This window comes from Ascaphus truei, unplaced genomic scaffold (assembly GCF_040206685.1).
Source record: "Ascaphus truei isolate aAscTru1 unplaced genomic scaffold, aAscTru1.hap1 HAP1_SCAFFOLD_536, whole genome shotgun sequence".
Classification (NCBI taxonomy): Eukaryota; Metazoa; Chordata; class Amphibia; order Anura; family Ascaphidae; genus Ascaphus; species Ascaphus truei.
In genome coordinates this window covers 14,161-37,394 of record NW_027456867.1, presented here as the reverse complement: position 1 = coordinate 37,394, position 23,234 = coordinate 14,161, and the positions used below count along the sequence as shown (strand labels likewise).

At 46.1% G+C, this 23,234-nt stretch overlaps 1 protein-coding gene across 1 annotated transcript in view; it reads right to left on the bottom strand.

Moving 5' to 3' along the window:
- Positions 1-1,089: 1,089 nt before the first annotated feature.
- The window catches only part of LOC142485096 (TRPM8 channel-associated factor homolog), a 36,100-nt gene continuing 13,955 nt past the window's right edge, over positions 1,090-23,234 (bottom strand). The window contains exon 2 of the mRNA XM_075584306.1: positions 1,090-1,404. Within this exon, the coding sequence (XP_075440421.1) occupies positions 1,156-1,404 (249 nt within the window). The 3' untranslated portion in view covers positions 1,090-1,155. The remainder of the gene's footprint in view (positions 1,405-23,234) is intronic.

Genomic DNA, 23,234 nt, shown 5'->3' with positions numbered 1-23,234 from the left:
CCCCTGCTATAGAGCATGTTACAATGCGTTATTTACATCAGTTATGCACGTATATGACGATTGCAGCACAGTACATGCATCTATAAGTGGGGAAAAGGCAGTGCTTCACTTTAAGTACATTTTCGCTTTACATACATGCTGTGGACCCATTGCGTACATTAATGCGGGGTGTGCCTGTATATATATATAATACACACACGTTCCATAGTGGTTCATGTCATACAGCATAATTTGCATAAGAAAGTAAGGGCCTCATGCAGAGAGCAGCGCTATTAACAATCTCACCATTTTCCGGTGAAAATCGCGCTAAAAACAGCCGAAAATGGAGAGGTATAAAAAAAGCGCCATTTTTTTTTTCTATTTATAAATCTCGCCGCGCGGCTGGCGAGAACCTACATCTCGCCAGTCTGAAAAATATCCAAATTCAGAAAGGCGCGCTCGCAATCTAGCGGCTGTTTTTGGCGCGATTTTCGTCAATTTTCTCCGCCAACTAAAGTTGGCAAGAAGCAGGAGCTTGCCGACTATAGGGGGAAAAAAATGCGCCATTTTTTTTTCTCCCTTTCAGCTGCGCGCATCTCCTCATTTACAATTCTCCACATGCAGTAATGCTAAAAATAGCGGATTTCGCCCATTTCTGCATATGGAGAATAAAACTCTCCATTAAAGCTACTTTTTCTTAAACTCTCCAATTTATTCTAGCGCTGCTCTCTGCATAGGCCCCTATGTCACTGTTGGTTGTGCTACATTTAAACAGTCACATCGTCACACCGTCACATCGTCACAAGTGAGGTGGAGGCATTCCACCTGTCACAACATAATTCAAATAATACTCATTCACTTTCATCAACTCTCCCACAATCACCCACCTTTCTCTGAAATTGAGACCTTAAAAAATCCCATTTTAAGAAGGGCTTGATTATAGTACCCTTATCAAAGGTGTTGATCTCCCAGTGCACCCATTTTTGCATTTTTACTAGTTTTACAAATAAGCATCCAGTTATATCATGTGTACAGAAGTCTGATATAGAATGTGTTTAGAAATCTAACCCTATATCCCATTTGTTCAATTAAAGGACACAGACACATGGCTCTTCTCAAGCAAACTTTATTGAGACTTTGCCAGAATCTCCATGAATTTGGATGTCAGTACATCCACTAGAGGGTTATGTATTTCTTCATGGGGTTTTCCTCCCACTCAGGTAAGGTGGACACCTTCTTGGAGACTTCATCCTCTATGGGCCAGCCCCACATCTTAAAGAACGGCACCAGGTTCTTCTTCACCTGCAGAGAGAACTTCTCAGCCCACAGGTTCATCTTGTAGGTGTTTACATCTTTTTTAATTGACATTTTCTGGTAGTCTGAGAAGAGCTGTATGAAAGGTTCCCATCCAAAGCCTTCCTGCAGCTGAAAGGCAAAGGATACGAGTGTTATAAACCAGCGCTATGTCATTATCCGTGGCAGGAAAAATCCTCTCAATCATATCACATGTTACGTGGCCTTCCTGAGCTGAAAGGCACAAGGAAATTAGTCTGCTGATAAATAATTACAATCTACCTGGACTGAAAGATACAATGAACAACCTGCATCACTGAATAAAGCCTGCAATTAAATTGGTCCATTATTAAAGGTAATATTATTAATAGACATATTGATTATGAACCAGTAAGTACTGCATGGAAAGAAGATGATGAGAAATGTCCACAAAGTTCCATTAAATCAGGGCAAATAACGTAACATTACCTAAATAGGTAACGAACGTTAACTTCCCAGAGTTTAATGGGTATTTAAAAAGCTAATTCTATGCGAAAACACCTGCCATTAGGGTCCTCATTAGCATATAGCTAACGCAGCGGTAGCCAGCTAACGTCGGGATAAGACACCCAGGCACTAGCTGCCAATAATACTGTTAGCCGTACATTTTATTGGTTTTCTGCACAGATAATACATGATATTTCATCTAATTCTTTCAGCAACATATGAAAGTAGAATTGAACACAACAGTTGGTACAGACAAATCATAAAAAGGGAAAAGGTGGGGAGGGGGTGGTGCATCGAAGGTCTTTTTTTACTTCTGGTCTCGTATTAGTCTCTATTGGTGAACCCCAGCATGTCAATGTCATCAGTCCTTTCTGGTTCGTGCACGGCCCTATACCTCTCCTATTGTCACGCTTGTGCTCGCCACAAACCAAGACCGGACCGCGGGGCTGAGGTGGGGATGTGAATACACCGACCTTAGGCCACAAAGCTGGTTCTGGATTGCGCTGTTTGTTGTCGTTCATAGAAGGGTCAGGGTTGGAGAGGCCAGGGTAATCTTTTGACACGACAGGGTCAGGGTTGGGGACAGTAGAAACATCATAATCCAAGCAGGGGTTCGGCAACGGGAAGTCAGGTGTGCTCCGCATCAGCGGAGGAGCAGCAGCAGCGCGGGAGTGGCCTTTGCATGAGGAGCGGGAACGGCCCATGGTACCGGTCACAGCAAAGGGTGTAGGAGACCAGAACAGGAACACCGCCGGGCAGCGCTGACAAACCAGCGCTTCAGCACAGGAGTCCAAAAGAGGCCTCTTTGAGGGGAGAGAGCAGCAGACCTAGGACTCAGTAGGCAGACCTCTGCTAAGGGAAAAGGCAGCAGGTCACAGGAACCAGGAACCAGATCTAGGAACCAGGAACAGGAATACAGGAACAGGACGACCAAACAGGTAGCTTGTGGCAAACACAGTAACATCCTAAGAGATAGGACCATGCTCGGCACTGAGGCAGTGTGAGAGTCCAGTATAAGAAGGCCAGCGGGCCAATCCCAGGAGAGAGGTGCGAGGGCATTCCTCCAATGAGAGAGCACTGAGCCAGGGTGGCAGTAATTGCCAGCACAGGTGGATGTGAGGGGAGGTTGTCTGGAAACAGCACAGTTCTGTAAGGATAGGATTTCCACCAAACCCAGGAACGGATTCCTTACACCTATTCACTGAATATTCCTGCTACTAGTCAAAGGAGAATGCATCGTAGCTATCATAGCAATACTGTGGTGGTATTCACTCCTGGGATGTCTGTCTGGGCCAACCAGACTTTTTGGAATTTATTGCCAGTCTTTAACTAGGCTTAACTTCTCCATCTGGCACACTAACCAAATTCTGTGTTAGCCATATTCTAAGGAAGATGCTATGTATATATTGTATTGCAAAATAATAATGTATTAACCCCTCAAAGTAATATTGGCCACAAAAGCTTCCTAGTTGTTAAATACATAAGTATTGACTAATTGTTATGGCCCAGTCCAAGGTGTTTCCTTTGGCTTCCTGTATTGTTAAGACAATCTATATTGCTAACGCAACATAGGAAGCCGGAGTGGGCCACTTCAGCACCCTGGACAAGGCAAAAAAAAATCTGCAACTTCTGGAAGCATCTAACACCAGGTACTGCTGCGGCAGCTTTTATTCTAACACATCGCCGTTTTTTCCCTGGCTTTTTCCTGGAATGCGACGCACTTCACCTGGCGCATGCCGCGTTCATTTTGCGTTCCCAGCCACGGGTCATGCGCGGCTGATGCGCGGTTGATGCATTTACTGAGAATGGTTCGGATTTAATAGGTTGCAATTCTTCGCGTGTCCGCCAGATGGCAGATATTTATGAATTATAATGCGCATGCGCTTCAGTAATGTGTCGACTTGCAGGTGTTTCATTTAAAAAAGATACCACAGTGTGCTATTGTAACTTGGCCTTGAGACTGAAGGAAGAGGTTACAATAATGTATCAATTTAGGCTTTTCATATTAAAGAAAGACAAAGACCAGTTTCGGTTACAGTATTCTCCAGAGACCCACCCGCCATGAGTGTTCAAGTGCAGCCCACTTTCCAAAAACCCAACAGAAGTTACGCGTATTTGATATGGGCCGCGATTAATGCAACAGAGGATAAGATGGCAACAGTTTATCAATATTTTGTCGAAAACTATGACTTTTACAAATTTTCGCCAGCTCCTCATACGTGGAAGCGTGCAATAAGGAAAAGGTTATGTAGCGATCCCTGTTTTTATCGTATTGAGACTCAATTTGTTGGAGGGTATTGGTGTGTATCACCGGCTTTTTCCTGTATCTATGATCATGCAGACGGCAAAAGGCGAAGGGTCGTGTTAAAACCAACTAAGAAACGACAGTCGCTGCCAAGCAATCCACCAGCACCGGCTTCCAATGACGGTCCTGCCGTCAGTGACAACCCTGAGCCTGAGCCGGATTTCGCGTGCAGTTTCGATCAAGCTTGCATGTACCTAAGCAATTTCCAGCCTCATCAGCTGACTACAGGTGGACTTGTCCCGCTGCAAACTATCGACGTGGATGATCAAGAACGCTGGACTGGCAGTGGACCGGCGCCGGCGCCAGCTGAATGGGAAATTCTATGGTGAGTATTGTTGCCGTATTATTTTCTGTGTTTTTTTTATTTTGACAATACAGTATCAATATTGGTGTGATTCAAAAGTCAAGCGATTCTCCTGTAAGCAATATCATTGGCTGAGCGGCTTCTACAGTACTGTACTGCAGATACTGAAATACTGTATTGGTGGAACACTAGGCGCATGCGCATTGGAACCTTCTTGAAACGCATACAGTATGCGTGTCATTACATCTACGGTAGGCGCATGCGCATGTGAGACGCCCCCCAAGAAAATTATTGGTGGGACTGGCTGAGAACTTCTTTAGGGGGCTGACCATTACAGTAAAACCTTTCTTTTTGTTTTTCCTCAGAAAAGAAAATGGCTAATGGAGGGATTTCGATGGATAATATCACGTTGTGTAACAATGCCTGCTGAATCGGATTTAAAAAACCACGAACCGGAGTCTACAGTTTAGCGGCCGTAGTTATTGATTAGGATAGAATACTGTAATACTGTACCTGAAACAGTATGCTGATGCTTTCCGGCCATACAGTATACTGTACAATACTTTTTTATATACAGTACAGTATACTGTGTAATAAACCCGAAAAAATAAAAACTATGCATTTTTTCTACATGTATCACATAAATTATGTGTCTTCTACAGTATACAGTGCCAGTACATACAGTACAGTACAGGTTGTGTCTTCTATTTTTTTTAATACTCATACTGAGCATGCCTACAGTATACAGTGCAGTATGCCTCGACATTCTAGAAACACTGTATTTTGTTACAGTAGCAAAGGAGCCAATGGAACAATGTAAAACAAATCAACATGTTCTTTTATTGGTGGAGTAAGTACAAAAACATTTATTTACAAATACTGTACAATGTAAAAACATTTTAAGTGCACAGCAATTCAAAACATCAACAGGATGGTGTGCAAAACAGTCTGCACCAGTACAGTCCTTGAGGGCAGCAAACAGGGCGGGTTTTCCTGGTAACCTTTGAAAACCGTGCCTGTTTGCGGCCCTCCAGGGACTGGAATTGTGCAGGTCCTGTGTGTGTGGACAGCAAGTTAAAACATTTCTGTATAAATACAAGTAAAAAAACACACAACAACATCTCCTTTATTTAAGTATAGCAGGTCAAATCATGTACAGTACAATACAGTTCAGCTCAACAGTATGGTCTTACAGAAAGTCCTCCGCATTGTCCGTCCATGGCCGATTCCTTGCATGGCGCAAAACGCCATTAATGCAGTCTCGAAAGCCTTTCATTACAGGATCTGTAATTGGATAAAAGCGCCGCATTTCATCCAGAATGTTCTTTCTTAAATTGGCAGGAAGCGCCTATTTAACACGATTTCCTTCGTAGTTCACTTTGAAGGCCCAGTCGCAGTACAACGAGTAGGGAACATGGTGCTTAAAAAGTAACAAGGCATACTTGTGGGGTGCACCAGCACTCTTCACCCTATACTTCTCCCTGAGCGCCGGTGGCAGATTGCACAGGGTGATGTCGGGCACTGTATTGATGCAAGCGAATGTAGGTCTTTTGGTAGCGGTTGTGCTTGAGGCGACGGGCGATGGTAGGTTGTCTGGGAGGAAGCATTCCTCCGGTCATTGTCGCCGTGTTGTCTCCTGGCGTGGTCTTGACGGGGTTGTCATGTCCTCCTCAACGGCATACATGTACACTACATCTTCTGGTGGAGGTGGTGCGCTTGGTGATGGAAGGGGGTGGAAGGTCCCATTCATCACATCCATGTCATCCCCCTGCTCCAGCGTCGGGGAAACAGGGGCATTAACACCGAGCAAATGATGAATACCCGCTATGTCAGCCTCTATCTTCTCCATCCGTTGCTCCACATTTAGCATGGTCTCCAGAAGCAAATCTATCTTTGCTAGCACAATAGAGTTCCCGGGGAGAGCCACAGTTATCCCATTCAGCATCCGGTCTAACGAGCTGCTTCTTGTGCATGGCGTCTGGAAATCTGGGTGGATGGGTGCAACGGAGAATGAGATGGGGGTTCCATGGAGAGAAGCGGCAGCAACGTCGAAGAAGGGTGGAGGAGGTGACCTGTGGATGTCCGGTAGAGGAGAAGCGGCAGCGTCGTCGAAGAGGGATTTGAGAAAGTGACCTTTGGATTTCCGGGCGAGAAGCAGAGTCGTCTAAGAGCAAAGGAGAAAATGACCCGTGGATTTCAGAGGCAGCGTCGTCGGAGAGAACTGGAGAAGATGGCCTGTGGGTTTCCGTGAGGGCGGCGGCAGCGTCAAGGACGAGGGGTGGAGAAGACGGGCTCAAGATTTCCGGGACAGCGGCGGCAGAGTCGTCGAAGCGTATGTGAGGAAGTGGTCTGCGGGTTCGATGGGTTGTCTGCCAATCGTTTTGCGTCGAGAGTACATCACTGTATATCTTCTTGACATAATAAGGCTGACGGCTATGAAAACGCTTAGACTTTGGGGTCAGCAGAAGGTTTTCTTTATTGGCCTTAGCCTGTCGCTTTTGCCTTGGCGTGGAAACGGCAACCGCCTTTCGCTTTTTCTGCTTGACAGGCACGGCAGAGGCGAGTGGGTTCCTGCGTCCGTAGAATCGGGGTTGCTCCATGGAAGCAGGTGGCACAATGCAGTATCTGGACAAGGGCAAGTTCAGATAAAGATCATCGAGTGGTGGGCTATGCAAAGTGTGTAACCTTTTATGCATGGCGACCAAGTACAGGTATTGAAAGTGGGCATATTCTAATATCTCATCTCATCTAATATCTCATCTCATCTCATTCTCTCTATCTCGCTTCTCCCCTTCTCCACCTCCATCTACACCCCGGTTCTGCAGAAACCTGCGCTCTATTCACTTACCTGACTTTGAGTCCACTTTACGCTCCTCCCTCTCCTCTCTCAGCTCTGCTACAGACCCCGACAACCTGGTCAGGAACTACAACTCTGTCTTGTCCTCCTCTCTTGATCTACATGCCCCACTTTCTCTCTGCCGCACTCGCCCTTCTAACCCTAGACCCTGGAGGAGACTCAGAGGAGGGTGTGTCGCTGTTGATCGCCACTTCTCCCTCTACCACTTGCCCTCTTGACCCCATTCCCTCCCATCTCCTAAAACCTCTTGCTCCTACTATAATCCCTACGCTCACACACATTTTTTACTCCTCCCTCTGCTCTGGAACCTTTCCATCCTCCTTCAAACATGCAACAGTCATACCATTACTCAAAAACAGCAAGCTTGACCCTACCTGTCTTTCTAACTATCGACCTGTCTCCCTCCTGCCTTTTGCCTCTAAACTCCTTGAACGTCTTGTATTCTCTCGCTTGCTCCATTTTCTCAACACCTATTCTCTCCTAGACCCTCTACAATCTGGCTTCCGCACTGCTCACTCCACGGAAACAGCCCTCACTAAAATAACTGACGACCTCCATGCTGCCAAAGAAAGAGGTCATTACACTCTGCTCATATTACTCGACCTCTCTGCAGCATTTGACACCGTGGACCACCCTCTTCTCCTTAACATTCTCCATACTCTTGGTATTCGGAACAAAGCTCTATCCTGGATCTCATCCTACCTCTCCCATCGTACTTTCAGTGTCTCTTCTGCTAACACCTCCTCCTCTATTGATCTCTCTGTGGGGGTACCCCAGGGCTCTGTCCTGGGACCTCTTCTCTTTTCTCTGTACACACTCTCTCTAGGTGACCTAATAACATCTTTTGGGTTTAAATATCACCTCTATGCTGACGACACACAAATATACTTTTCAACACCTGACCTTACACCTGCTATACAGACCAAAGTTTCTGAATGTCTCTCTGCTATATCATCCTGAATGGCCCTCCGTCGCCTTAAACTCAACATGGCTAAAACAGAGCTCCTCATACTTCCTCCCAAACCAGGCCCTACTACCTCCTTCCACATTACTGTTGGAACTACAATCATCCACCCAGTAGCCCAAGCACGCTGCCTAGGGGACACACTCGACTCCTCTCTCACATTCGCCCCTCACATTCAAAACATTTCTAAAACTTGTCGCTTTTTCCTCCGCAATATAACAAAGATATGCCCTTTCCTCTGTAGCTCGACTGCTAAAACTCTGACTCAGGCCCTCATTCTCTCCCATCTTGATTACTGTAACCTCCTGCTGTCCGGCCTTCCTGCCTCTCACCTGTCTCCCCTACAATCTATCCTAAATGCTGCTGCCAGAATCACTCTACTCTTTCCTAGATCTGTCTCAGCATCTCAACTCCTGAAAACCCTCTCCTGGCTTCCAATCAAATCCCGCATCTCACACTCCATTCTTCTCCTCACTTTTAAAGCTTTACACTCTTCTGCCCCTCCTTACATCTCAGCCCTAATTTCTCGCTATGCACCACCCCGACTCTTGCGTTCTGCTCAAGGATGTCTTCTTTCTACCCCCTTTTTATCTAAAGCCCTCTCCCTCCTTAAACCTTTTTCACTGACTGCCCCACACCTCTGGAATGCCCTTCCCCTCAGTACCCGACTTGCACCCTCTCTATCCACCTTTAAGACCCACCTTAAGACACACTTGCTTAAAGAAGCATACGAATAGCACTGTGAACATTCTGAACACATGATACATAAAGCTTGGCCCCCTGCAGACGCACTTACCAGAACTCCCTCCTACTGTCTCTGTACGTTCTCCCTACCTACCAATTAGATTGTAAGCTCCTCGGGGCAGGGACTCCTCTTCCTTAATGTTATGTTTGTCTAAAGCACTTATTCCCATGATCTGTTATTTATATTATCTGTTATTTATTCGATTACCACATGTATTACTACTGTGAAGCGCTATGTACATTAATGGCGCTATATAAATAAAGACATACAATACAATACAATACAATACGAGTTATTACCGTATAAATACACCATCCATTTTGTGGATTCACTGGATTCACTGCACATTGTATACACATCGACTAAACATCGAATATACATTCTTGTGTTTGTATTTCTTTCTACTCGCAGCAATGCCTGTTAAAAAGATTTCCAAGGAGCTCAGCATGCGAATTAAGGACATGTACATGAGCTGTTAGGACCAGTATGTCAGGCCAGAATCTGCACTTGTGTTAAGCTTCCATTATGTCTGGTCATAACTAGTTAAGATTCTGTAGTCAGCCTTTTGCTGAAATATAATTCCTAAATGCACTCAGTTTTTGCCAAATTGCATTTCCTTTCTTCCTGCTCAGGATATTGCTAAAATACTTTTTGTATGAACAGTCTCATACTGTTCTAGTTAGAATATAATAGAATGGTTCTCTGCAAGAAGCAAAATAGTATAATTAGTTGCTAATGATTCAAGGTCTCTTTTGATAACAGACAATGAATAAGCTATGTATTCAGACATTGCTCGTATTGGGAAAGACATGTCCCAAAAAATCATGCCACTAATATGTCCTGCCCCTAAATCACGCCTCTAATCAAAGCTACGCCCAAGAGACACCTAGGATATGCCTATGTTACGCCTATGTTATGCCTCTAACCAATATCTTTTTTTTTCTGTATAAAAGTCTTTACCCTATAAGTAATAAATTGAGACAAAGGATTTGAAACCTGGCTTGCGTTACGTTTCATTTCGTTCATCTACCAGGCCTGAAATTTCATCAAAAATAACAGTGACAGGGCGTGAAAGCTTCCCGGGGAAGTCTGCTGCAAACGGTGCAGATGGTGAATCCAGTCACAAGGCTTCAGTTTTCTTGGCAGAGGAAAGGCTCCTCTCAGTTCTGAAGCATAGGCGAGGAAATTAGGTTTTCCTTCATGAGCGGACACCGAATTGCTGCTATCCAACGCTGGTTAGCTACTTCTGGCATCGTTGTGCCAGCAACCACCGTGAGCTATCATGCACACGGAAAAAACAGAGACCGCAAAAGGGCACCAAGGGTAACTAACGTGTAAGTATATTTATACAACTTAAAAAAATGTTTAATTTTAATTTAAATCTAATATTTTTGTTATTTCTGTTGATTTATATTACAACAGTATATATATTTTGTATATTTATATTACAACAGTATATATATTTTGTATATTTATATTTATATTACAACAGTATATATATTTTGTATATTTATATTACACCAGTATATATATTTTTTATATTTATATTTATATTACAACAGTATATATATTTTGTATATTTATATTTATATTACAACAGTATATATATTTTGCATATTTATATTTATATTACAACAGTATATATATTTTGTATATTTATATTTATATTACAACAGTATATATATTTTGTATATTTATATTACAACAGTATATATATTTTGTATATTTATATTTATATATAATTTTTATATTGCTGCATATTAATAAAACAATATATTTTCTTTACATTGTAGGGAGACAACACTTCTGGTGGACAAAATAAGTGAGGATAATGATGAGAAGAGTGCAGTAAGCGTCAAATACACTCTGCAGGAAAAGCGCAATCTGACTGTACCCAAGACCAGGATGAGAAAAGAAGATGAGACGCAGCATTAGATGGAAATATGGACGTGTGAGGTTAATACTGGACAGTACAGAAGGTAAAAGTGTTGTTTAGGAAACTGTACTGTACCGCTAAAATTATTTATTCCTTGTCATTACAGAGCGTACCCCATGATACGGGACGCAAACAAAATCAAAAGAGTGGTCCAGGCCCAGGCATGGATCGACAGTGGGGGGACTTTCCAGGATTGCATCTTCACTGATGAGTCTACTGTGTCGCTGGAGAGATTTGCAAGCTTTGCATTCCACAAAAAAGGCCGCATATCTTTGAAGCCGCGGCCAAAACACCCCGTGAAGCTGCATGTGTGGGGTGCCATTTCTAGGAGTGGACCAGGATGCATTGTCATCTTTGAAGGTAAAATATATCAAATATAATGTAGCCTTATGCACTGTACTTTACTAGTGTAGCCTTACTGTATGCACTGTACTGTACTATTGTGCAGTTTTTTGAGCACTTTTCTTTTCTTGCTATTGGAATAATGAATAAAGCTTTCTTGCAAGACAACATTGTCCCTGAGATAGTGCAATATATCACACGTGAGTTCCCCAATGGTCACCGCTTCTACCAGGACAACGTTTCCGAAGCACACCGCGTCAACAGCGCATATCCTTGAGCGCGGTATCAACTGGGTGAAGACGCCAGCGGAGTAAGTGCAGTAGACCGTGTCTCATTTTTTCCCCCACTGTTTTTACTGTGTACTGTATCTCTTAAACTAATTGTCCTTTTTTCCCAATGACAGATCGCCAGACTTCAATCCGATCGAAATGGTCTGGCATCAGTTCAAGGACCATAACCGGAAAGTGGCGAAACCCTCCAAAAAGGACGAATTGTTGAAAGGCATAATGAGTTTTTGGAACAATGTACTCACCGTGGAACGCTGCAATAAATCTATAGACCATATTGCGACAGTGTTGCCCATTGTGATCGCGCGTAATGCTCAAGCATCAGGAAAGTAGTACTGTGCAGTAGTATTGTAAGTACAGTATGATACAGGTAAGTATGGCACAGATTTTTTCTTTCCCAATAGTCAGAGTATACAGTACAGTAGTTACAGTTTTTTCTTTATAGAGAAAGCAGCACCAGCCATCAGGTTACTGTGAGGACTCAGGGGTCACGTCAGTCGCAGCGTGACCTCCCCTCACCTCTGTCCACTCCTGTGGCTGTGCGGCTCCCTCCTCGCCCGGCCTCCCTGCTGAGGGGACTCCCCCGTCCTCCCCGTCGGGCTGCTGCTGCCCCACGCAGGGCTAGTGCTCGGCTGCCTGCCGTTGCTTCTGCGCGCGCATCCCTTGCTGTTACGGAACACATTCCAGCACCAGCTAATTTATTCACTGCTCTCGCAGTGAAGCCACACCTCCCTCCAACACGCTGGTTACTAGTTAACCCTAAACCTTATCACCTGGCAGCCTATTATGGAAACCAATCCTGGACTGCTCCTAGGGCTCCTCCAGGCCTGCCTCCGTTAACCATTGGTCAGCCACAGTACTTAATGCCTGTTCTGCCTCTCTCACATCGCTCGACATTCTGGCATTCCCTTTGTCTTTGTGCATTCAGGTTTCGACCCGGCTTGGCGGACGAACTTACCTGGCTCTGGATCCTGGCTCCCTCTTGACCCTGCAGCTTCTTCCATCCCTCGACCTCAGCTAGGACCTCGACCTTCCGGATCTCTCTCTCCCCGACTTTTGGCTAACGGCAAACACTTCGCTTCTTCAGTACCGGTGCCGGCAAGTATTGCTACACCTGTTCACACCTGGCCTGGCAATGCCAAAACACCACACTCCGGACACGCTCCTTCTGCTGCGGGTGCATGCACATATACATCCCAACCTCAGTATAAGGGACGAGTCTGGTCTGCGGGCAGCACCGGCGTAACATTATGTCGAGCCCACAAGACGCAGACCAGACTGACATGGCCTCCATGATGACGGCCATGTATCAACAAGTCCAGGCCCTAACTGACCAAATGGCTCTCCTCACTCAACAGGTACAGGACGTTTCTTTTCAGGCACCACCTGGGACCACACCGCCACTGTCGCCAGAACCGCGTACTGCCGTGACTTCCGGCCCGAAGATCCCGGCACCTAAACCGTATGCAGGGGATCCACACGCCTGTTGCGGTTTTCTCAATCAGTGCGAGATCCAGTTTGAGATGGCTCCACAGCAGTACTCCACTGGTCGTAAGAAAGTGGCATATGTGTACAGCCTGCTTACAGGGAAAGCACTGGCATAGGCCTCCCCAATTTGGGAACTCCGTCCTGATATCACCCGTGCTTACGCAGCCTTTAGACGAGACTTTTGACAGGTCTTCGATACCCCCGCACGCCAAGAAACTGCCTCTGACTCTTTGATTGAACTTTCCCAGGGACGTCGTTCCGTGGCCAAATACGCCTTGGAGTTCCGGACCATAGCAGCTGAGACACGATGGGGCCAGGAGGCTTTAGTTTCAGTCTTCTGGCGAGGCTTAACGGATTCCGTCAAGGACGAGCTCGCCTCACAACCCAGGCCAGGGCTTCTGGAGGAACTCATCTCCCAGGCCAATCGAGTGGATCAGCGCCTTCAGGTACGTCGCCTCCAACGCCAGCTTCCCCGATTTACACCCTTCCGTGCTCCTTTTCCGAGATTCTCTCCAACCACAGGACCTGCCGTCACCCCACTACCTGCTTTGGAGGCTCCGGAGCCGATGCAACTTGGAGTCCAGCGTTCCCGGACACCAATACAGCAAGCTTGCCAAGTCGGTGGATTATGTTATTACTGCGGATCCTCCGAGCATCTGATCCGTGAATGTCCACTACGCCCGGGAAACGACCAAACCCAGTGAGTACAAAGGGGCTCTCCCTGGGTGCTAAATCTCTTTGTCCCCTTTCCAGGAAGGAACTTCCCAAAAAATTGACCATTCCTGTCTCTCTCTCGGGTCCTACCTTCCGTACCTCCACTGCGGCATTTATCGATTCCGGCGTGGGAGGAAATTTCATGGACCAAGCTTTCTCTGAAAAGAACCAGATTCCACTCGTTAGGAAGAAGTCTCCCGTTGCCTTGGTCAGGATTGACGAGCGTCCGCTCACCCCGGCATATATTTCCTTGGAGACTTGCCCCATCAACCTTTCCTCTCATTCACACAAGGAGACCTTGGCCTTTGATGTAATCCACGCCCCTGGTACTCCGGTCACTCTCGGCTTATCCTGGTTACAGAAGCACAATCCTCTCATCAACTGGACATCCCAAGATCCTATTGCTTGGAGGTCGAAGTCGGAGGAGCCGTTTCCACCAGCCGTACTTCCGCCTCGACTGCTGGCCAATGCATCCAACCCTAGGGGAGGATTGCCCGCTCCATATGCTGCTTTTCTGGATGTCTTCTGCAAAACCTAATCCGAACTACTACCTCCTCACAGATCTTACTATTGTCCTATAGACTTGGTACCTGGATACACATTGCCCAAATCCAAATCCTACCCCCTCTCTCTTCCTGAGATGGAAGCCATGAATGAATATATCCGTGAGAACCTTAAACGGGGCTTTATTCGGCACTCCAATTCACCCGCAGGAGCTGGATTCTTCTTCGTCAAGAAAAAGGACGGTACTCTCAGACCGTGTATTGATTACCGGGGACTGAACCGCATCATGGTGAAGAACCGTTACCCACTTCCTCTCATTTTTGAATTATTTGACAGACTTCAAGGTGCTAACGTGTTCTCCAAGCTTGACCTTCGCGGGGCGTATAATCTCAATCGCATCCAGGAGGGCGACGAATGGAAGACTGCCTTCAACACCCGTAGCGGCCACTACGAGTATCTCGTGATGCCTTTCGGATTATGCAACGCTCCGGCGGTTTTTCAGGACTTTATCAACGACGTCTTTCGGGATGTCCTTAATCAGTTTGTAATTGTTTATTTGGGTGACATCCTTATCTTTTCCAAGAATCTACAGGACCATATCATCCATACCAAGTTTGTACTCTCCCGTCTCCGAGAGAACCGTTTGTTTGCCAAGATGGAGAAATGTCTCTTTCACCAGTCTACCACCTCTTTCTGGGATATATTATTTCCAACACGGGATTGGCCATGGATCCTGAAAAACTTAAAGCCGTAATCGATTGACCGCAACCTAACTCCCTCAAGTCTATTCAGCGGTTCCTAGGCTTTTCCAATTATTACCAGAAGTTTATTCGTAACTTCTCCACAATCATCGCCCCGATCACAGCACTGACCCAGAAAGGAGCTGATCCTTCGTCTTGGTCGCCTGAGGCAGTCATAGCTTTTGAAACACTAAAACAAGCTTTTGTCTCAGCTCCCATTCTTCGACACCCGGACACCATTTTTTCTTTCACCCTAGAGGTAGACGCTTCAGACTGCGGGGCCGGCGCTGTCCTATCCCAAAAGTTTTCTCCCCAGGATAAATTTCACCCTTGCGGTTTTTTCTCGAAGAAGTTTTCCCCAGCTGAGAGGAACTATGATGTGGGCAATAGAGAACTTTTGGCCGTCAAGTTGGCACTTCAGGAATGGAGACATCTGTTGGAGGGGTCAAAAGACCGTTCACTATTCTCACGGACCACAAAAATCTTTTATACATCGAGAATGCCCGTCGCTTAGGCCCCCGCCAAGCCCGCTGGTCGTTATTTTTCTCCAGATTTAATTTTATTTTGTCTTACATTTCCGGCACCAAAAACGTCAAGGCGGATGCTCTCTCTTGACAATATTCTTCTGATGAGAGACCAGAGAAAACTTCAGAGTCTATCCTTCCCAAACAAAAAATCCTCGCGGTCGCTACATTCAAAAATCTTGAGAGGATCATCAAGTCTCAAAGCCACCTTCCTAGCGATCTTGAGATCCCGAAGGATACCTTATACGTGGAGGCCAAGTTTATTCCGGAGATTCTGGAATGGGGACATGCTTCCCGTTCGGCAGGACACCCAGGCTACAAGAAGACTTTGGATCTCATCCGTCGTACCTTTTGGTGGCCCAATATGGCCAAATCCATTCTTTAGTTTACCCGGGTCTGTCCGGTATGTGCACGCAACAAGATTCCTCGCCAGAGACCCCATGGTCTTCTTTTGCCCTTATCCATCCCGGAACGCCCCATGTCCCACATATCCATGGATTTTATTGTCGAATTGCCTAGGTCAAATGGCATGAACACTATTCTAGTAGTCGTGGATCGGTTTTCCAAGATGGCACACTTTATTCCTCTCAAAGGATTACCCTCCTCACCCGCCCTAGCCGATATTTTCTCCAAATAAATTTTCCGGATCCATGGCATACCCACATCCATTGTATCGGATCGTGGCTCCCAATTTGTTTCCAGATTCTGGAGATCCTTCACAAGAAGACTGGGCATTGCTTCCTCCTTCTCTTCGGGTTATCACCCTCAGTCTAATGGACAGACCGAGAGGGTCAATCAATCTCTCGAGAAGTATTTAAGGTGCTTCGTCTCTGACTCCCAGGATGATTGGACGGAATTGCTTTCCTGGGCTGAGTATGCCTTTAATTCCACCAGGAATTAATCCACTGGGGAGACACCTTTCTTCATTAATTACGGCTATCACCCGGCTTGCCTACCTATTTACAAGATCTCATTTGGAGTTCCAGCTGTGGATGAACACATCTCCCTCCTACAGGACTCTTGGGCCAGAATTCAATCTGCACTTCAAAGGGCCTCCCTGTCTTCTAAAGTCCAGGCTGACCGCCGTCGCCGACCTGCACCCAACTACAAACCAGGGGACAAGGTTTGGTTGTCTACTAGAAATATCCGCCTCAAAACCCCTTCCTCCAAATTGGCTCCTAGGTTTCCTATCATGGAGCAGATCAACCCGGTGGCTTTCCGTCTTCAACTACCCCCAAGCATGCGAATTCCTAATGTTTTCCATACATCACTTCTCAAACCGTTCATCTCTAGCCCTCTGTTCCCAGACCACACTCTTAAACCAGATCCTGTGATCATACAGGGCAACGAAGAGTACGAGGTCCAGACCATACTAGATTCCCGTTTCTCCAGAGGGAAAGTCCATTTCTTGGTTCATTGGAAGGGTTTCGGACCCGAGGAGAGGTCTTGGGTACCTCTTAGTGACATCCACGCACCAGGACTTCTTAAAAGCTTCCGGAAGAAGTTTCCATCCAAGCCATGGAAAGATCGTCCTGAGGCCGACCCTGAAGGGGGGGGGTACTGTGAGGACTCAGGGGTCACGTCGGTCGCAGCGTGACCTCCCCTCACCTCTGTCCACTCCCGTGGCTGTGCGGCTCCCTTCTCGCCCGGCCTCCCTGTTGAGGGAACTCCCCCGTCCTCCCCGTCGGGCTGCTGCTGCCCCATGCAGGGCTAGTGCTCGGCTGCCTGCCGTTGCTTCTGTGCGTGCATCCCTTGCTGTTACGGAACACATTCCAGCACCAGCTAATTTATTCACTGCTCTTGCAGTGAAGCCACACCTCCCTCCCACACGCTGGTTACTAGTTAACCCTAAACCTTATCACCTGGCAGCCTATTATGGAAACCAATCCTGGACTGCTCCTAGGGCTCCTCCAGGCCTGCCTCCGTTAACCATTGGTCAGCCACAGTACTTAATGCCTGTTCTGCCTCTCTCACATCGCTCGACATAGTCTCCGCTACAGACGTCTATTCTGGCTCTCCCTTTGTCTTTGTGCATTCAGGTTTCGACCCGGCTTGGCGGACGAACTTACCTGGCTCTGGATCCCGGCTCCCTCTTGACCCTGCAGCTTCTTCCATCCCTCGACCTCAGCTTGGACCTCGACCTTCCAGATCTCTCTCTCCCCGACTTTTGGCTAACGGCAAACACTTCGCTTCTTCAGTACCGGTACCGGCAAGTATTGCTACACCTGTTCACACCTGGCCTGGCAACGCCAAAACACCACACTCCGGACACGCTCCTTCTGCTGCGGGTGCGTGCACATATACGTCCCCACCTCAGTATAAGGGACGAGTCTGGTCTGCGGGCAGCACCGGCGTAACAGTTACATACAGTAGTATTTAACAGTAGTCAGAGTATACAGTAGTTCCAGTATACAGTAGACTAGTTTGACAGTAGTACAGTAACTGCCTACTAACTGGTCAATTTTTTTCTTTTCAGAGAAAGCAGCACCAGCCACCTACAGTAGTACTACATATCACACAATGCCATAATACAGTACGCACATACAGTAACTGCACTATTTTGTTTTCTTGTCGTTTCAGGAAAAAAGGGTGGCCTGGGGGGAGGTGGGTTGTTGTGTCCAGTCTAATTTGTTTGTACAGTCAAATGTACAGTATATAAACAGCAGTATTGATGTACACAAAACCTCTCCTCTCTCAATGAACTCCTGTACTCTACACGGAATGAGGAACAAGATAAAGACGGAAAAAAAAATATTACTATGTACAGTATACTGTATATATATATACAGTATATATATATATATATTATACATTACAGTGTATATATATTATTAAATAATATTCTTATAAATGTGCATAATTCATGTTTCTCCATGTTTTACAAATGTTTTCTAAATGTTTATCCAATTTCAATCTGCCAGAAGAACTTAATAAAGACTGCATTATGTATTATTCATGATTATTTTTATATTTGTATTTTTTTGTTCCTGATAAAATAAAATAAATATTTATTCACATTCCTGGTAATCATAATCATTGACAACAACCACCGCCCCCCCCACCCCTACAGTATAAGAATGATTGACAAAACAACATGAATCAGTTAATGGTTTTTTTTACTCTCAATTCTCACAATGCTGTGCAAATCAGATTTACATTTCAAATTCGAGAAGGGATTTTCCAAAGCGTTACCATAAACAAAGCCTCAAAGGGTTGGGGGGGGGGGGGGGGGTTGGGTGAGTCACGTGCAGTAATCAGCTAGCTCCCATCTCAAAGAGGCTTAGAGTACACGCAGGCGCAGTGAGGCAATTGACGCTCGGCTAGGGATGGATTAAAAACACAATGACTAACTTCAGAAAATGAATGACTGTGGAGGTGTCTGTCGAATGACTCTGTGGAGAGGGGGGTGTTGGGTGACTCATGCGCAGTAAGCAGCTAGCTCCCATCTCAAAGAGGCTTACAGTACACGCAGGCGCAGTGAGGCGATTGACACTCGGCTAGGGACGGATTAAAAACACAATGACTAACTTCAGAAAATGAATGACTCTGTGGAGGTGTCTGTCGAAAAGAGTTTGTGTGTGCGTGGGGGAGGGATGAAGGATTAGTTGTGCTGCAGTTCAAAGAAATTACATACTGTAGAGTACAGTAATTTCAAAAGGAAGTTCATCATAATAATTTGATCAATAAACCCCCAAATACAACCCCCAAATACAGCACATAAAAAGCAAGTCACTTTATCTCCCTGTGCCTCAGGCACCAAAAACATACAATAGATTGTGAGCTCCACGGGACAGGGAGGGACCTGTGCCTGCAAAATGTCTCTGGAAAGCGCTACGTAAACTGTAACTAACAGCGCTATACAAAAACATGCTATTATTATTATTATAATATCAAGATGATGCTCTGTGAAAATCAAATTTGAGAAGGGATTTTCCAAAACGTTGCCGTAAACAAAGCCTCAAAACTCCCGTCTCAAAGAGAATTACACGCAGGCGCAGTGAGGCTTTGTACTGTAGCTCGGCTATGGACGGATTAAGAACACAATGGCAAGATTCAGAAAATTAACGACTCTGTGGAGAGGGGTGGGTTGGGTGACTCATGCGCAGTAAGCAGCTAAGCAGCTAAATAGCTCCCATCTGAAAAAGGATCACACGCAGGCGCAGTGAGACTTTGAAGCTCGGCTATGGACGGAATAAGAAACAATGGCAAGATTCAGAAAATTAACGACTCTGTGGAGAGGGGGGGGGGTTGGGTGACTCATGCGCAGTAAGCAGCTAGCTCCCATCTCAAAGAGGCTTAGAGTACACGCAGGCGCAGTGAGGCGATTGACGCTCGGCTAGGGGCGGATTAAAAACACAATGACTAACTTCAGAAAATGAATGACTCTGTGGAGGTGTCTGTTGAATTACTCTGTGGAGAGGGGGGGTTTGGGTGACTCATGCGCAGTAAGCAGCTAAGCAGCTAAATAGCTCCCATCTGAGCAAGGATTACACGCAGGCGCTGTGAGGCTTTGAAGCTTGGCTATGGACGGATTAAAAACACAATGGTAAGATTCCAAAAATTAAAGACAGCCGCATGAAGTTCAAAGCTAAAGACATACTTTAATTTCAAAAGGCAGTTCATCATAATAATACACCCCCAAATACAGTACGTAAAAAGCACACAAATCAACCATGTGCAGTCAAAGGCACAGGGTCGCAGACAAAAGCTACAGCACAGATTGAATATCGTAATAAAGTACGATGTTTTTTGCAGGCTTGTGGAGAAAAAAAAATTACAATAAAATTTTTTTTTCACTCACTCAAGCAAGCAGTGGTGGGCAAAGTTACAGGCGCATGTGCAGTAAATTCCTGCTGTCAAGCAGGAATGTGATTGAAACCAGACACACGTTCAAAGGAATGGTGTGGGAGAGATGTACTGTATTGCACAGAAGATAAGAAGTTGAAATACCCTGCAGTGCAGTTAATTATCCTGAGCGAGGGGAGAGCGCTGTATATGCCGAAATGTGACACTGTTACAGTACAGTACACACCTATGCATTTCAACAATTTTCAAATGAGACATACTGTACTGCAGAACAGCACTGCAAATGCATGTATACTTTAAATATGCAAATTTACAATTACTGCGCGCGCACACAGACTGTGTACTGACGTAGGTTGAACCGCAAAGGTATTAGACTTCCAAGACAACAGCTCGCAAACGCCCCCCTGAGTTTTTACACGGCATTGCAGTATTGCAGACAGCGAGAATAAAATGCTAAAATCTCGAGCGCTAAAATAACGCAATTCACTCCGGGCGAAAACGACAAAAAAACGCACATAACCGGGATAATCTGAAAATCGCGGATCTAGCTGATTTAGACTCAGGTCGGCCGCCACTGTATACAGATGCGACCACGTGAAGCGCCTGGACAGTGACCCATGTGCGGCCCAATCGCAGCCAAAGTGCAGACCAGGGGGATTTTCACATACGGATTAATGCAGCTGTAGTCCCTGCTTCTGAATGGGACTCCCGTGGCGTTAATCCTACCGGGCCGCTACCTGTCTGGAAGAGCTGCTTAGAGTGATCAGAGCGAAGCGACTGTGGCGGTGACGGGGTTAACCAGGCCAATAATAAAGGTCTTATACCCAGCTGGTTACCCCTAAACATTGTTGGGGATGAAGGGGTTAATTGTTGGTCACCATAATGCCATGTTCCCCCTATACATCCCTCGTAATGTCCCTGTTTTGCAGCTCAGAAACTAGCTGCAGTTCTATGAATATATGTTGAATGTGCAAACTATTCGCAACACAAGGGGGAGCTTCTAGCGCTGTGCCAAGCGTTAATTGAATAAGTGCATCTGTGGTAAGCGGCTCCATTGAAGCTCTGAATCACTTCCTAAACCGCAAAACCCACGGGGAAGTCTTAACCACAAACTCAAGTGGATAAGTGGTTTGCGGTCCAGTTGAAGTGGCAGAATGCAACAATGTATCCTGCGGTCTCGTTAATCAATTAAGGTCAAGTGGTGGAGTGCTTCTGCAGTTACCGATTCCGGCAAGCAGTGATACATTGTATGCCATAGCTCAAACCGCAAACCACATCACAGAGCATATTCAATTAAGTAGCTAACTTTTGCTAGGAAGGAGCTAGCACTCTAATTTTTGAAATACAGATAGTTGAGAATGTAACATTCACATACATGTTGTTTTTATATCACCCACACATATAGAAAGTACATATAAAAATACAATGTGTTTCAGGTATGTTTTAAAATATAAAGACATGAACCTTTTCCTGTCAGCCCGGTAATGAATCCATTAACATGTCAATATGTTAATGATGAATGAGCTGCGGAATTTTTCATCTCCACACTTCAATGGGCACCCTGCTGAGTTGGTGCCCCAGTGTCTAGAGAAGTCCGGAGTTGAAAAGCCTCAGAGACCCTAGGTGTTAGGGCGGCCGGATTATTACAAAGTACCAGATATTGGTGCGAAGTATGGGTGTAAGGAATCCGTTTCTGGCTTTGATTCTAGCCTTGCATACCTGTGCAGTTTACAAAGTCTCCCTCTGGCAATCAATGGCACATGTGCTGCCTCTCACTGCAGCTTCAGCCCTGTGCTCCGTCATTGGAGGAATGCTCACACACCTCTCTCCTGTGATTGGTTCTCTGCCCTTTATATGCTAGGCTCTTGCACTGATTCAGTGCCGAGCATAATCCTACTCTGGATGTTACAGTGTTCTGCCACAAGCCCCCTGGCTTGCCCTGTTCCTGTTTCCTGTGACCTGCTGCTACACTCCATGCAGAGGTCTGTGTACCTGTTTCCTGATGCCTGCTGACCGATCCCTTTTGCAGAGGCCTACTTTGGACTCGTGTGCTGAAGCGCTGGTTTTTCCCCGGCGCTGCCCTGCGGTGTTCTTTGGCCAGCCTGCTGTCTCCCCCTACAGAGTCCGGCATCATGGGCCATGCCCGCTCCTCGCGCAGAGGCCACTCCCACGCTCTCGCTCCTACGCTGAAGCAAAGAGCACCTGTCTACCCGTTGCCAAACTCCTGCCTGAATCACGATGATGCTGCCTTCTCCGATCCTGACCCTGGCTTGTCCTCAGACTATGATGCCTTCTCCAGTCCGGACCCCGGCTTGTTTGACCATGAACTTCGCACTCCGGATTTGGCTCCGAGGCCTAAGGTCGGTGATTATGTAACCCCACCTCAGCCCCGCAGTCCGGTCTCAGTGTGTGGCGCGCACATCCATGACAATGGGCTATCAACACTTGGTAGCCAAACCCCAGACTTACTGTTGCCAGGTAAGGGGTTGGGCCCAGTATGCTAAGCAGCTTAGGTGTCAAGTTAGCACATGCTCGTAGCAAACCGGGAAGCAACTTCTGCCATTTTTGTGAGCTACTGGCAAGTCTGGGATAGGTGGAAAAAGTTGTTCCCACGGGAGGATTGGCTGGGTATATTAGCGATAGGACCCGTAACTCTATAAAAAATGCCTGCAGCCCAGTTCTACTGTAGTTAGATTCATCTGAGATTCACCAAGATCCATCCAAGTTACAGTGTCAGCGGGTCTGGAGTTTGAGGGGTTAACTACATCGTAACCAAGGCTCGCACCCATCTTCCAGAATTCGTTTGAGCTCAGAATTCCTAAACGAATCCTGTAAGGACTGAAACTTGCACTCAGGGCTGATGTCAGCCCTCAGAGATATCGGAGCTCAATGAATGCATATGAGTATGCAAATTTGGTGTCTGGAGACCCTAAGTACTAAATATGTGTATCAATAATGTC